Below are 17,666 nucleotides of genomic sequence, written 5' to 3'. Positions count from 1 at the left end.
CCATATTGCAGAACTGCCTATCAGAACTCTTTTCTTCTCCAAACTGCATCTGTCTGGAACTTGCTTCCCAGAAGTTGTGTCCCCCGAAACTTCAACCTCCATTTATGAATGGAGGACGCCAGTATCTGGTGTATGGGTTATATATATATATTATTTTTCATTTGTTTTTCCTTCCTCTGTTATGTTATTGAAAATGAAAAAAATAAAAAATAAAAAGAAAATTATATATAAACAACTTTATGTCCTACATGCTAATAACCCATTCCTGCGAGTAAGGACATAAATAACGGTTCATTTAGGCTCATGCCAGTAAATATTTATTCAGCTGAGAGACATAGAGACGATGAAAGGATTAAACAACCGCTATACAACATCTCACTTTTCTTTTCTTTTTAAATTCTTCATTTTCAAAGTCTCTTAATTCCTTTACTTGGAGGACACATTTCCTGTTTAGTTCTACATAAAGTCAGATCACTGTATTCAGCCTGATAAGGAGGGATTATTTAAGCTTGTATCTGGCTTTTCATCCTCAATAGGTCTTCAGTATAATCGTGAGGTGATAGTAAGATGATAACATAAGATGTAGTATGAAAACTAACCTGAACAGTGGCGATTTAGTCCACGGTTTCTTAGTTTAGAAGTTTCTATCATTATACCACCGAATATTTTAGTGCAAAGGGGAAAAAATCCATTATGAACACGTTGTATTTTCTCGCTGTATTATATGGCAGTAATGCCTGACAGTACTGTATTATGAGTTCACTCTGAATGACATGTAACAGACTTAGTTATAGAACAGGTGTCACTGTTCAAATAACCATTGTGGCCTGTATTATCGTTGGGTAAGGAAGCTCCTTAACATCTTTTCTTAAGCGATTTATTATCTCTATTACGCCTTCTTGTTATACTCCGTGTTAAATAAATCCTCCAAACATCGCCGTACTCTGCATAAATAACGTACTAAAGGATATTAACCAGCCACATCCAAAAGTAAATCGCTACATGTGAGGTGCTAGGGAGCCTTCTTACCCAACATGAATACGGGTCTATGTCTAAGAGAGATGCATTGCTTTGGGGAACAGACTAAATCTAAAACAAGTCCTTTTTCGTTATTCCAGAAAATTGTATCAGTTTGTTTACATGGATTTTTTAAAACTCTCGGAACATTATGTTAAAGTTTTGGAATTTCAGTCATAGGCAAAAGTGTTTTTATAATATACTGTGAAAAATTACAGAATAGAATAAATCGAAAGTTTTGCTCAGTTATATTTTGTGTTCCTCCAGCTTTATTTGTTCTCAAACTATTGCCGTGGCTCTTTGTGAGGTCAAAAATACCAAACAAATCTACATCATACAGAATTATAGTTTGTCTTCTCCGGATAATAAGTAATTGTATTAAGTAATTACATCACATGGAAGTCACTGCTATAAATGGTCGAGAATAAATACAGTCGACAAAAGCACTAGCGAGACCCCTACGTTCTACTGTTACCTTCAGTCTGGTGACATTTGACATTTCAGCCATGCTGTCTCCAAGAAATGTCATTCAGGTCTGGAGAGATTTTTTCGAACGGGTTAGGCGAGATCGGACATCCATTTACCCCTTCATGACAAGAGATCTGCCTAAAGCCAAACAATGTCGTCCGAGGAAACATGAATAAATGAAACAAATGCATTCGAGGGCCGAATGCTAATCGCCTGCCAAAATATGTTGTTGGATAAGATATCAATTACCTACAAAATAAATCTGAAGTAGATTCACAAAACTATACGGATTTCAGTCACCGCGCTTCGGAAAAAGTCCGTCCACTTTAAAAAACATTTGGCGGCTGACATTCGGCCGTCACTGATCAAAAATCCACACCAAAAGTAATAGGATTCTGTACATCCACAGACACACAGACGCTAGAAAAAAAGAGTCTCTCTCCACCTTGCCAAAGATGGACGGTAATGAGGCTTAAAAAACGGACCTTGGGTGATAATTATCATTATCGGTGGCCGAGTCAGTAGAAAGGTGTTCTCATATCCCAATGGATGCGGGTTCAAATCCCTGCTGGGGCTGGGAACAGTTTATGGATTTGAATTTCGTTAAGAAGCAGACTTTACTGACCTGCTATCAGACCTATTAACACGTCAAAACGACAACCTCGCTGATACCAGTACACCAGTCCTGTGTGAGACAGCCTTAGCATGTTTTAAATATGGATAGCGGATGTTAGCGCCGAAGTGGTGACATGTGCAGGTGTATGGAACAATACGTAGAGCGACTGCTGGACTTCAAGGAACGGGATCTGGTACATACATCCTGATTCGGACACATTAATAAAAATCATGATATTAAATTATGTCACTTTAAAAAGTAAAGTAAGACAATGTATTATATACGGTACGGTATGTAAAGCAGAACAAAAAGTATTCGTAAATAATTGATAATGTCGATATATTTTTTCTTTCCTTTTTCATTTGTTCATATACTGTACAATATTTTTTTTTTCTACTGCAAATGTATATGATAAAAGATTTACATACATAAAAGAATCAGATTTATTCATGCAAGCATCCCAGTAACTTTAATTATCATATGTCAGTCAACGTATCTTCGAAATACCAAAAAATTATGTAACAAGTCATCTCTCATTTTCCCACTAAAATCTTCAGACGATAATATTACAAATGACTCACGTGGTAAAGCGAATATCCTTACTAGTACATCTGCAAGAATTCCAACGTCACAATAAGTCAGCTAGAACATCCCAGTACTAGAACTTGACTCTCCCGAAATTACTCCACTTACTGTAAAATTCAGACTAAATACATACAATCCATCCTAGACAATTTACCAACCAACAAAGCTCCAGGCCCCAGGTCGAATTCCTCCAATTGTTTTGATAAAGTGCTCCCCAGAGCTTGCTTATGTTCTAGCTAAATTATTCAGGTTTTGCTTACGTACTTCTTCATTCCCTAATTCTTGGAAAGAAGCCAATACCAACCCACTTCTGAAAAAAAGAAGTTCCTCTGACCCCTCTGATTACAGACCAATATCTATCAGTCTTCTCTTGGTAAAGTATTTGAAATTGCAATGAATAAGTACATAATTAAAAGTTGAATTCAACAGCTTAATTAGTGATAGCCAGTATGGTTTTTGCCACGAAAGATTCACTAGTAATATATTCAATCTCCTGACTCACACCATCCATCAATCAGTTGACCAACATGGAGAAACTGATACAGTAGCCTTTGATATTTCTAAAGCTTTTGACAGAGTGTGGCACCATTCCCTGCTGTCTAAACTCCCTTGCGATGGACTAACATCTTTTGTTCCTCAGATTTCCTGATATCTCAGTGACACAAAATACAAGTGTAAAAGTAGATGATGTATATTCAAAGATCTCTCAGTGACCAAGGGTGTGACGAGGATCATTTCTGGCTCGAACCCTATTCGTAATTCATTTTAATGATCTCTTATATGTCACTCATAATCAATTCATTCATATGCAGATGACTCAACACTTCACAGTTCATTCACACTTAAACATCCATTCACAAAGTTTAATATCTCTAACTCACAACTCAGTAGAGCCATCTCCATAAATCAAGACTTATGTCGTGGATTTCGGGTTTGAATTTCCCGCCCACGACAGCACATTTCTTTGTAAATAAATTCTTTTAGTAAATAATTTGGGTAAGATATTATTTATCACTGGAGATAAATCTGGTCATGGAGAAAACAACATATTTAGTTATATATTCAGTAATGATAAATTTCATTTAATTTACTTCGTGCACGAAGCTGCTCGAAGCTGTTCAGTTCTCTCCTTGCGACCAGACGGTTCAGTTCTCTTCCTGCAAGCAGAGAGTTCAGTTCTCAACCTGCCACTAGATAGTAAACATACGTGCCTCAAACCCTGTCCAACAATCAGCCATCTTTCTGCAATTAATACCATCAACACTACAGGTAAGTACTCAGAATATTTATTTTAGGCCTTCAAATATTTATACTGAGTACTGATCAAAACTCCATCCACATACTGTTTGTAATGGTGAGTTGTTGTTTCCCTTTATGTTAGTTGATAATTAAGACCCCTACAGTGATAATAACTAACAACTTATCTCGAATGACTGAATTGGGACAAAGTAGGCCTAACCTTGTCTCATTTAATGCTAGTTAAGCCAAATATATACAGTTTACTAATTGACATATATTGCCAGATTCCTATATTATCTTCAGCGCGACTAATACTTCTATCTCCAAAAGTATTGAAATTCTCGGTGTTTCACTTAACACTGCCGTCACCTGGACCTCTCAAATCAGATCATTTGCTAAAGCTGCCTCAGAGAAATTTGGATTATTGTGCAGTGTTTGTAGCTTCTTCACTGATGAGCAGCTAGCTATAGTTTATATGATTCAAGTGCACTTCCAGCTGGAATATTGCTCACCCATGTGGAATGGATGGGGACAGGTTGGACTAAAACAACTAGACAATATTCAGAACAAAGCTGATAAAATTACCAGTAACCTTGATATTACAAACAGACTTCCTCCCCTACATGTAAGAAGGAGTATTGCCTACCTTCCATTTATTTTACAGATACTTTTATGGCAAATGCTCAGACGAAGTTGCATCCATTGTGCCACCTATCCATACCTTCCCCTGTGCTACATGGGCATCTGGTAGCACTCATTACTGGAATGTCACAATGCCATATTGCAAAACTTCCGCCTATCAGAAATCTTATATTCCCTGAACTGCATCTCTTTGCAACTCGTTTCTCCAGAATTGTTTCCCCCCAAACTTCAACCTACAGCTTTTCAAGCACAACTGTTACAGATTTTTATGGATCGAGTACACCAGTAATTTGGTGTATGGATTTTTTTTTTTAGTAATTTGTTTTTCCTTTCTCTGTTCTGTTGTTAAAAAAATATATATATCACAGTAAGTAAAACAAACTCACCTCATCCTCAGAGCTGCATTGAATCCATCCATAACATCTCCCCCGACCATCAAGCTCCCAAGTTCTCTAAAGGCACTTGATTCAGAGTTTAAAAGGAACTTCTTGTATAACCCATTAGAAGATCTTATTGTCACTCTGTAACATGTACAAATAAAAATTGTTTAATTAGTATTACTACTGACCCCTCGAATAACGCAACACCAAAACTTAACTTCAAGATACATTTAGTATTTTTTTTAACAATGGCCTAAAATTGCCAAAACTGCATCTCGAATGCTAACTTGTGACAATTAATTGAAACCAATATATGATGCTAGTCATGAAGAAGTGCTGTGGAAAGAAAGCAAGGCATAGTATTGTCTTCCTGCCACTGAGTTTCGTGAAATAAGCTACAAATGGAAAAAAAAATGGGTCAATTTAAGCTGAAAGAGCTATAGAGCTATAGTGTTTTTATTTGGTATCTCTCTATACCGTTTATTACAGCACATTCCTTGCGTTTATCCTACTGTAGTATAGGAATAATAATAATAATAAAGTTACAGAACTGTCTGAATATACGATAAGCAATGAACTGAATAATTTCCAAAGTGCTACAGGATGTGTGGATCTAGTCCATGTATTAAGGCAGACAGTGGAGGAAGCATAAGTGAAAGACTGTGCATCTATGGAGGACAATGCATGTGGAAGTGAATAACATTACGAGAGCGGTGAGCACAAAAGTAAAGAAAAAAAAAGAAAAAAGGAAAGCCCAAGATCAATATTGACAGATGGTATATTTCAAGTATGGTTATGTGGATGATGTTTTATGTGATACTTGACAACACCATTTATTGATTCAGTGTTGCCCTGCTTTTGAACAATCAGGGCTGAAAGTACCGTATCGAAGGATTTTAACCCCTTAACCATGGGGCGTCAATTTCGTGACTCTCGGGCACAATGGATCATACGCGGGGCGTCACTTTTGTGATTCTGTGTTATTTTGAATTCTCCTGGGCTTACTAGTGGTGGCTTGTACCATCTATCAGTAGTGCCAGTGTCCAACAACAGTCACCACTCCTAATCTCATCTGTACTCCCATCCATTGTTGACAATTTAGCCATTTTTCCCCATTCTTGACTCCCCTCCCTGCCTCCCCTCCATTACTCTCTCCTCTCGCCTGCCCGGCCACGCTGTGCTAAGCTAATCTTCCCCGGAATTTTCCACTGATTTCATCCATTGGAATAAGCCCTATGCCCTATTCTTATACAAAATAATATATACCAAAAAAAAAAAAAAGGTAACTGATAGTGCCATACACCTGGAACTGGTTATCACCTGACAACAACTCACGTGCAATCGTTCGCTAATTTCCCCCAGTAATTTCCCCTTGAAATATGCCATATAATCTATTCTCGTAATGAAAATATATATATGTGAAAGGAAGAGAGAAGCCTAAGTGATAGTTACATTCACCTGGAACTACCTATTTTTTTTTATGTATTGTCGAGATTTCCTACCAATCATTTCATAGCATGTAAATTAGCAGCTGTCACCCTATTGACTTTGTCAACCCTTGCCTTCCCATATACGCTGCGGGAATCAGTTTCTTGTCATCCTCTGAGGTGAAACCATGTTGCACTTGCGCCCCGCCATTTCCACCACTTCTGCACCCATTGCAAAGGGCCCTGTGATCTCTACCCCTAGAAAAATTCATGTGGGAAGCATTAGAGGACTTAGTGACTCAGCAGTGGAATGTAAACTGGCAGAATTGTCAATGATAATGATGGATAGTAACTTTGATCTTTCGGATGAATCATGTAGTGAGCCTGGGGAGGAAATCGTAACAGAAACTCCTAGTACGAGTGCTCCAGTGTCCCAAGTTATCCCTAGCTCCAAGGGAAAGGAGCCCTTAGTGCAGCAAAGGAAGGAATCTGGGAAGGGAGTGAAAAGGCGGTGGGTTAGCCCCAGAACAATGGCCCCACATGACCCAGCCCACCATGAGTCCCGAGGTGAATCACCTGCCCGCTCCCCCAGCCCCACTTCACTAACTTCTTCCTCATCTTCAGCAGAATTTTCTCCTGAGTCTTCGTCGTCGGAGTCTCCACCAGCACCTACAGTGAAGGAAGGCCATAGAGGACGAGGTAAATCCCTGACTCGTAAAAGTAGAGTAGCAACTAGAGTAAGGGCTGCTAGTGCTACACTGCAACCTAGGGTCAGTGAGAGTGACCTTGAAACAGCCCATCTGCCTCACAGCCACCCAAAACCCTCACCCACCCTACACTGCCACGACAGGGAATCCTGGACGCCTTCGTGTGGAAAGAAGGTTCCAATTTCATCCCTGAACATCTCCATTTCGATGAGAGTTCCTCAGGGATACAGCCTGCCTTCACTCTTGATGAGGATGCTGAGTGTGTGGACTTCCTTTTGGCCTTCCTCGATGACAGTCATGCAGCACATATGTGATGAGACTAACAGGTACGAATCACAACGTGCTGCAAGTAGTGCAGGTGCAGCGAAGATGCAACAGTGGACCGTGCTGGGAGTGCAGGAGCTGTATGTATTCTTCGCCCTCATGCTTCTCATGCCACACTCAAAGAAGCATGAGTTAGAAGAATACTGGTCAATGGACCCCTTACTACCCTCACCCACCTTCAATAAGTACATGGCCAGAGATCGCTTCTGGAACATCATGGGAAACCTGCACTTTGCCAACAACGATGTACCTTCTCAAACCGACCCACTCTGGAAGATCCGGGAGATTCTGAGCAAAATGAAGGATAAGTTTGTCATTCTTCCACCCCTTTCAGAAGGTTGTCATAGACGAATCTTTGGTTTTGTTTAGAGGATGTCTTAGGTTTGTACAGTACATTCCAAGCAAATGCCATCACTTTGGAATCAAGTTCTTTGTACTGTGCGACTGTAAGATGGGGTACATCCTTGACTTCATCATCTATTCGTTCAGCACTGTCGATCTGGACAAAACACCCCCCCTTGGCTTCTCAGGCTGTGTAGTGAAAGTGCTGCTTGAAAGGTATTTTGGTGGGAAACATGTATACTGACAACTATTACACAGCACCGAAATATCTTTCAGAGCACGGCATCGGCTCCTGTGGCACTGTGAAGAGCAATCGTGCCCACTTCCCCAAATTCCCAGAGGCAGGAAACTCGCAGCAAGGAGACATGCACCTACACAAGTCTGGCAATACGGTGGCATGACAAGAGGGTCGTGCACATGCTCACCACCGTACACAAGGGGGAAATGAAAGACAGTGGGAAGGTCAACTGTAGGACAAGCGAACCTGTGAGGAAACCTGATGCTGTCACCAACTATGATATCAACATGCGGCTGGTGGACAAGTCCGACATGATGATTGGAGAGATCGACTACCTCAGGAAGACTACTAGGTGGTGCAGGAAAGTTTTTCTGCATCTCATTGACATGACGATGCTGAACGCCTTCCTCCTGTACACATCCTGTACAAGATGAAGGTAAAGCCACCCAAGTCCTTCTCCCTGAGGTTGTTTCCCAGGACTTGTGTTCAGCAGCTGCTTGAGAGATATGGTAGGGTGACAGCAGCAACTCCAAGGCACCATGCTGTAAGATTTCCCGACAGACTTGAGCCGAGGAAGTACATGAATCGGCACAGACTGGTGCAAATGCCTGCCACAACCAAGAGGAAGGCTGCGATCCACAGGTGCCAGGTGTGTGCACATAACACCCGATGCACACCTGAGCACAAACGCACCTCTTGGCAGTGCACTGAGTGCCAGGTTCCCCTCTGCGTTACCTGCCTTTTTTATTACCACAGCCTCAAGCAGTTCGAAAAGTGTAAGTGGAAAATGTAAATATGTAAATAATGTGTAAATAGCAATTGAAAGCAATGGATGTAAATATGATGGAACAATGTAATATAGTTTTATAAGTTACTGTAAGTGACAGTGCATAACATAGTGTAAGTAAAATAGATGTGTAAATATTGAAAATACAATAGAAAATGTAAACAGAAATGTAAATAATTAGTAATATAAGAATATGAGTACAAATACTCGAAGTTATGACAGTGAAAATGAAACCTTGGCTCTCTATTTATTTTACTGAAAGAGAAATTGAATGTTTACAGTGACAATAAACTACTATTGCTGAAGGAATCTTATGGATAAAGACTGCATATATATATATATATATATATATATATATATATATATATATATATATATATAAAGTGTTATATAGTAATAGGAATATAAAGTGTGAGTGTTTTTATGAATAATAAATGACAGAATACCAGCGGGGAACGAGCGCAAGTGGGAGGCTCGTACGCGCTCGTAATTTTCATTGCTTTCACAGTGTTTTTTTTTGGAGTATGGATTCTAAACTATTTGAAAATCATAGAATAGTGTTTCTAATAATATCAGGCTGTGGTAATCATATTACGGGGTGTCGGGAAGTGTAAAGTGGAGACTTTGTTACTCAACTTCAGAGGTCTCCACAAGTCCTACGGTACTCGACGAAGGCTCAACAAACATCCCAGGAGAAAGCTGAAATAATGTGCCATAGGCATATATAATTATAATATTCTAGGACTAACAACTGATTTTTGGCAAATATTTTTAGAAAGTCTGTCGGAGCACGAATATCCTAGCAGGATGTGCAAGTCGCGCCAAAACAACCCCGTGGTTTAGGGGTTAATAAAACACCAGCTGCTGGGTGAAAACTAACTCACTGTGTGATGTGTTGGTGAATGATGGGATAAATAGAACTGAGGGTTTAAGAACTTTGATGCAGTGATAGAGCATAACCAAAGGGCCAAGCATTAGCTTACGTTTCAATTTCATCCAGCACCTTTGCAGCCAAACATTTGTTCTTCGATGTCTCACCTGTCAACTACTTTGACCAGCTCCTCAACTGTCTCTGGTCTGGGTGGTACCCTTGGGAGGGTGAGGGAAGCGATGAGGCTGGCTCGATATGCTGTGCCCACCACCACACCGAAGAACAACCAAGAGCCAACCAGGATGTGGTTGGACTGGCTGGTTGAGAGGCGTCCGTACAGTCCCTGGCCCAAAAGAGTGCCCACAGATTCCAGCACCACCGACCCAGTACCCAGCACTCCATGCTGCATTTGCCACGTTTTCCTCCTCGTAATCTGTAAAACATACATATACATTGATACACATATATTATGATATGAGTACATAGTGGTTCCTTTATTGTGTCACAGGGGCGAGCAGTGATGTTTTGGACAGTGGAATGGTTTTGATAATACGAGCCATGAAAGAAAGTGCACCTCCTCGCATCAGCTACCGTTTGGAAGACACACAATTCTAATGAGGTCATTTGCACCATTTTTTTGCGGAGCTGCTTGGTATGTCCAGTTTCGTAAAGTAACTGTTTATCTTTTTCAGCTTATTTTTCGGCTACATATAGCAAGCTCTAAAAGAGTGAAAATGTCATGGAATAGTCAGATATCGGTTATAGTGAAGGTATGATGTATTATCCATTTTTTTTAGATTCATTTGATTAGGAATGGCTGAAGTTCTTTCTTCGTCGAGAAAGGCAGACCAAATTAAAACTGTATGAAAGCAGAATTAATTAACAGTTCCATGCTATGGTTTCCATAAATCAACAAGTATGATGCAGCCTACCACTTACATGACAGTGGTGGCTGTAGTAGAGGCTGGGGGTGAGAAGTACGGTAACAATCCAAACCCACTCTTTACTCATCTGTACCATAAATATATATTCCAGCAAAGTGTTTAGGGATATTTTGTATAAAACAGCAATATATACATTTTAGTTTCTTATTGCATGAATCTAACATCATCCAAGAAAAGTCGTTGTACTTTTACCTGTAAAATGAAACTAATATTTTTCTATTATATTTCTTTATCGCTCACTCTGATTGTCACCTGTGAGTCTCATGTTAAACACTCACTTGAACCTATAGTTTGGAGTTAACTGGAAAATCTATCTATCTATCTATTGCCAGACGCCATAATCCCGTAAGGGGTGGCCATTTGACTTTGAGTTATTTGTTTTACGGGGAGGGGCACTAACCCTCCACCAACCCACTTGTTGAAACGTAGGAAGCACGTATGGATTGGTTATATGGTTACCACCCAGCGTTGTAAATGGTTTCTTGGCTTACAGGAAACCATTTGGATTGTCACTCAATGTAACGCCACCTGTGAAGGAAAAAAAAGCAATAAGAAGTGACAGGAAACATGGGAGAAATAGGAAGAGAGGACGGCAGGCACAGAAAAAAGAATGATAAAGGCTAAGGAAGAATTAGGCAGCAATACATCAAGTGAGTGGATGATGGTCGCCACCACGTACCACAAGATAATAGAATTAACCTGACCAAGGAAATGTTCATGGTATCAAAGTAGCAACTCTCTCCATTGACACAATTACCTAAATAAAAATCATATACTGTTGGCTCATGTTATACAAAAGGGAGAACAAGAAAACGCGACCACGAGAGTGTTAAATGCAACATGGTCCTCTGTGAGTATAAAACAATAAATAAACAAAAGCAATAGACATATTTGGCACCATACGGGACTTCACTAAAATGACGAACCATATTGTGCTTAGCTAGAGTAAAGCACAATTGTGTAAAAATCCTGAAGGAGCTAAACAGAAGCACCTGCCTTGGGAAAATAAAATTACGTGTGTGACTAACACTGGAAGACGGCCCTGGGCTGCTAATTGAGACTGTCCCACGTCTGAATTAATTATGATGCTAAACAACTCCACCACCACCACAACCACCACCACCACCACCACCAACAACAACAACAACAACAATAATGATAATGATAATAATAATAATAATAATAATAATAATAATAGCATAAGGAACCGTTTCCTGCTGCCTGTTATTACTAATACTGGAATCGTCCATGCCTGACAACTTTCATGTTTACCTTGACAAGTGTGAAGCAGACAGTCAGCGTACAAGCCAAGACACCGATCCACACTTGGCCACTCAAAGGGTAGTAGAAGCTCAGCCAACTGGGTGTTATGACCGGCGTGGCCATGGCGAATTTAGCAGCAATTTGTTCATAGGCGAAAGTGAAATCCCATCTGGAAACATTGTTAGAAATAAAGAGGCTACCTTTGTAGATGTTATAGCCATTTGTTACATCCAGCCATAGGAAAGAATTTGCTCTCGAACAACAATAATAATAATAATAATAATAATAATAATAATAATACATTAATAATATAATAATAATAATTATGATATTATCAATAGTAACGTTAAAAATAATAATTAAGAATGAAAATAAAGCATTCAGAATCCGGATGCAAATCGCCTGCCAGAATATGCTGTTGGCCAAGTCCAAGATTTTGGCCTTATCTTGATATGCTGAAGGTTTCCTGTTGATAGCTCTAGCCGTTTATGAGATATAATTGTGCCATAGGCGGGCTATAAATAATACTTGATTTTTGGGAGTCATGTTTCTGACCTAAGCCGTGACCTCTAGTGCCCATTTTCAAACTTGGCCAAGATTTTGGCCATATCTTGACACCGTAAAGGATTCATGTTGATAGCTCAAGCCGTTCATGAGATATAATGGTGCTAAAGGCAGGCAATAAAAAGCAGGTGACCTTTGCAGCCATTTTGGTGACCTTGACCTTGACCTGAGTGCCCATTTTTGAACTCGGCCAAGATTTTGGCCATATCGTGAGGCCCTGAAGGTTCCATGTTGATAGCTCAAGCCCTTCATGAGGTATAATGGGAAAACACACACATGCGCACACACACACACACACACACACACACACACACACACACACACACTCACACACACTCATAAACACACGCACTGAGGCAGGGAAAAACTCGATTACTCTGCCTCGTAAGGTGGACGATAATTTAGAGGCCCTTCCAATGGGGGATTCATACCAGCCACAAACCGGTACATATCTAGCGCGGCTTGGAATATGACCTTGGCCTTACTTTCACCAATTTCTAATTCGTAGATTTTCACACCTACAACACACCTGTAAAATTGTGATGATATCTTGAACGGTTGCTAAGTTATCATGGTAACAGACATACAGATCTTGACCTACTTTCACCAATGTCGAACTCGTAGAGAATTATCGATTTTTTATCTACTACAGACCTGTAAAATTTTGTAATAGTATCTTGAGCGGTTGCGAAGTTATCGTGCCAACAGAAACACTGACAGACAGACAGAATGACGGACAGATTGAAAACAATACCAGCTTCACCATCGCAGCTAATAATATTAATAATAATAATAATATTATTATTCTAATTATTATTATTGTTATTATTACAGCTGAAACTGAAGTCACATCTGGAAACTACCGGATTACAGATTTTTTACATTTCCAGCTCCATCATCTTCCCATAGCTCAACGCATACCCTCCAGATCATTTCCTTTACCATCGAACATTGTCAGACTGCAAGAAGCAACAGTATATTATTTACAACTCCATCATCATCTTCCCATCCATCTATCCTTCCTAGTTTTATTATGTTGAGAAGACGACAATAACCAAGACTTAGGCTCAGGTAATATATTTTTTCTCGTTGATGAATCTATAGCCCTTCTTGGGCATACTGCCGGACTATAACATGTTGGTACTGACATTTTTTTTTTCGTTGACTGAAATGAGACTCTTTTTAAAAGATGAGTTAACCGGGCCAGTTTTTAACCCCTTCATTATGGGATGGAGTTTCTTAGGCTTACTAATTTTGCTTAGTCACATAAGTGAGCCAAAAGAAATATCATTATTGTGAAAAAGCAGAAGGTAATATGTGCAGAATTCAGTTCCACATTTGTAGGCAGTCATTAGAAGAATGCTCTTGACTTCTGTGCACTGACAGGATCATTTTCTAGTTACTCCACTTTAGCAAGTAAAACAAAATTCAAATATTATTTTCATCATCACTTACGTTGCCTATAATTAATAAGACATTAGGCAATTTCAGGTTAGATAGGCTATCTCTATCTTTTGACAATGTACAGCTTTTCTTTGTTGCATAAAATTAACTGCAGTTAACCCGCCCCGTCCCGGCCACTTTTCGACCACTGGTACCCCCCAATCCCGGGCAATTTTCGACCTTTTTTTTTTTTTTGCTAAAACTTTCGCTTTTGGTGAGAAACATCGAAAATTCATAGAGAAATCGCTCACCTGAGGTTTAAAATACTCATTACAGGTAGGAGAGCCTCCTTACCTTACTGGGTTTTCTATCAGGCTGGCACCAAAGAAAACGAGTTCTATGGGAGGATAACTATTTCACACCACTCATAAACGGTATTTATTTATTTACTGTTACAAAAGTATATGTAGTACAAGAGTATATTGGTTTTCAAGCAGTAATATAGGCATTATAAGCATTGGTTCACTCACTAATACCTGACCTTTTTTTGCCACATTACCTGATCATCATTTCTAACTGTTTCTTCCTCTAATGCTATGTAAAGTTTGTCCTCCACATTGTCATTGATTGGGGAATCACTCTGGCCCTGAATTTCGTACCGTGGCATGACATGGCTATACTGGCCAGGTCACTGATAACAGGTGAATTGCTGAGAAAAGGGCATGCAGGGGGGGGGAGGAGGTCATGCTGGGTAAGGCATTGTCTCTGCCTGGCATCTTGTTGAGGAAGGTGTCCCGTGTTTACGTACCAAAAATGACTCGCGAAAATTGAAAATTGTGGAAATTATGAACCTTGCAATTGCAGGACGTTGAAGTACGTCCTCGGGATTAGCTGTGACAAAACGTGAGGACGTGGAAGTACGTCCTCGGGACGGCGCGGGTTAAATTGGATTATCAGTAAAAACAGTGAACACTGCAGTGCAAAGGTTAACCTTAGCTTAGAATCTCACTTCTCTAGTTGTTGTGGAAGAACAGCATATACCACTGTTGCCATGAATGATTTACGAATCTGCACCTGATCTGTCACCTGCAAGTAAATATAACATTAAAATAAAGAAATGAGAGCCCCAGTTATTTTTGTTTTCTTGTGTGTCAAGGGACATATTTCGAACTAAAAGTTATGATGTAGCATTCCTTAAAGCATACCAGCAGGATGCCCTTCCTAATTTGAAAGAAACTGATCATTTTAGTGCATAATAAAGTACGAGCCAAAGGCTCCAAGTATAATAATGTATTGTACTTCCTAGGAAGAACTAAAAAAAAAGAAAAAAAAATCGTCACGTTTATTTCGAGATGTCTAAATTGGACATATAGTTTAAAAGTTTAGAGGTCATAGGCAGTGTGAAATACAGAATGATGACAGTTCCTAATTTGATCATTTGTATACATGAGGACAGAACACCTGCTAACCCTTGCAAGAAAGAGCTGGACAGGAAAGGGGACTAGGGTTCACTGCTTGGCGGATGCTATATGGCTTCCGTTACTGGGGAGGGACAGAGGCATTCACTTCAGAAAGGTAATGATCTTTGATATGTCTGTAAAATATGGCAGGATATGAAACGCTTCAGTGAAGTGCGAGAAGCACAATGCCACAAAGAAGCAGGGGGATGGCAGGAAGCTTTTCCTTTACCTCCACTGTGTTTTGAATACGAGAGAGAGAGAGAGAGAGAGAGAGAGAGAGAACTCCTTACAGTCAAAATTATCTCTTGGACAAAGCCAGCAAACTGTCCAGGGAGAATGGACGAACTAAGGCAATTTTGTTTTTATTTTCTAGTTTTACCACTTAGGGAATAAATATTCAGGATGAAACTTAAAATATTGCTTTCGTTACCAAACTTTTTGAAAAGAAATATAATAAAATCCTGTAAATAATAAATTTAATATCATCCTGTAAATACTTCATTGAGATATATATCAAAACAGAGTCGAAAGAAAGCAAGAAAAAACGACGTCACTCACAACAGCGGTGCACTATGGTTGAAATTATCTATGTTCATATGGAGGGTTCATAAAAGACACCAAATAGGATATCCCTTAACACCTTAAAAGAGATGACCTTTGAAATTAGGTTTCTGGCAGTAGCAGCCAAAATGAGATCAAATCCAAACCCTTGCAGTGACTACTTTTTGAATATTGATTTTGAGGGAAATAATGCAGTTTCTGTAGAGATCGCATTTTAAATAATCACTAACATATCACATAACAAAGTGAGTGGGCTACTAAATATTGCAAAGCGATGCTGACATTATATTTGCATGTAATATCCAAATTAACTACTTTACAACAACAGCAGATAGTAACAGCAAAAGTTTGAATGCAGACAAGTATATAATTCTCACCTCGTTAAAACTGCGTGATGGAAGGACACGGAAAGTAAAATTGAGGGCCTGACCAACTGCAACCAGCTGGTCGTAGTCAGTGCCTGAGTACCTGGTGGTGTTGCCCTCGGTGGACTCTTGCCAGTAGGGTTCATATGTAAACGTCGTCACGTTTATCGTCGCGCCATAGAAACTGCCAAAAATAATGTACTGTTCTGAACGGGCGGAAGTTGCGGTGCAACATTAGGTGGAAACGACTTTTTATTCAGCCTATGATAATCCTGTAGGAATTAAGGCTCTTGCCCATTATTTAAAGCAAGTATATGTACTCCATGACAAAATTTGATCATTATTACTGGATTACTAATAATTTCATTTAAAGTAATTATTTCTCGGCTCGATGCTTTCTTTAAGTACATTGTCCATAACATATATACCGTCAGCCACAAATTATACCTGTTTTACACTGATCTGCCCTAGATTTTCAACATTTCACAATATATTTCACATTCCTCAGGTGCAGAAAAAATCAAAGCTATGGTTCTACTTCATTTCCATAACACTTTCTCATGACTAGCACCATATTCTTGTGTTAATCTCTTGTTAAACCCATTCAAGATGAAGAGATGACAGTTATAAGCATGATTAGAATAAAATGAGTCTAGCCCAGTCTAGAGACCCTATAGACAGAGAGACTGGACAGCCAATATTTTCTGCTGCTCGCTGATTGGTTGGATTTCATGGGCGCCATGATGGGTCCAACATCAAGAAGCCTGTCTGCAGATTGGTCATAGAGTACAGGTAAGCCCTTAATTCACGCGAGGGTTAGTTTTCCAGACCCTTTGCGTATGTGGTAAATTCGCATATATGTTCTGCCCTTGTGTGCACATAATTATGCATGTCTATACGTATATTACATCTGAATAATACTGTTTATGCACTACATACACCTTATAAACTAGCATAAAGTATTAAAAACAACAAAAATGTAAGAAATTTAAAACTGAAACCTGACAAGCACAAGCGTAGGTGGAGACACTTCAGCAGTCTGGTGCACTAGCCCTCACTACCTTCCGTATGCTACATTCTGCCTTCTTTATTGTATGAACAGTTGACTCTTTCACCCCAAACATGCGGTTACAAAACAATTCACAGGCGTAGGTGGAGACACTTTAGCACAGTCTGGTGCACTAGCCCTCTCTGTCTCCCATATGCTACGTTCTCCTTCTTTATTGTATGAACAGTTGACTCACCCCAAACATACGGTTCTGAGACAATTCACCATAAAGTCAATTCATCGTCAAAACATGGACAATTCCCCGTCATTCTATTACTATACCTGTAGTCATTATTGATTAATTAATGCTTTAACAACTAATTTTCAGGGGGATTTTATAACTCATATAAGTAAAAAACTAGTGTACTGTAATTGCTAAATAAACTGGTATGTAAATGAATGACGGGGAATCGTCCTGACGGAGAATTGTCGCCG

At 39.4% G+C, this 17,666-nt stretch overlaps 1 protein-coding gene across 1 annotated transcript in view; it reads right to left on the bottom strand.

Annotated features, from left to right (window-relative positions):
• The window catches only part of LOC145395811 (ionotropic receptor 93a-like), a 53,359-nt gene that overhangs the window by 33,967 nt on the left and 1,726 nt on the right, over positions 1–17,666 (bottom strand). Inside the window, exons 2-6 of the mRNA XM_080269343.1 lie at positions 16,196–16,367; positions 14,807–14,883; positions 11,860–12,019; positions 9,811–10,076; positions 4,954–5,088 (exon numbers count right to left, since the gene is read on the bottom strand). Of these exons, the coding sequence (XP_080125469.1) occupies positions 4,954–5,088; positions 9,811–10,076; positions 11,860–12,019; positions 14,807–14,883; positions 16,196–16,367 (810 nt within the window). The remainder of the gene's footprint in view (positions 1–4,953; positions 5,089–9,810; positions 10,077–11,859; positions 12,020–14,806; positions 14,884–16,195; positions 16,368–17,666) is intronic.

This window comes from Coenobita brevimanus, chromosome 33 (genome assembly GCF_032717465.1).
Source record: "Coenobita brevimanus isolate Jiangsu-jjx chromosome 33, ASM3271746v2, whole genome shotgun sequence".
Taxonomy (NCBI): domain Eukaryota; kingdom Metazoa; phylum Arthropoda; class Malacostraca; order Decapoda; family Coenobitidae; genus Coenobita; species Coenobita brevimanus.
Note: the sequence above shows the minus strand (reverse complement) of the source record. Positions and strands in the feature narration are given on the sequence as shown.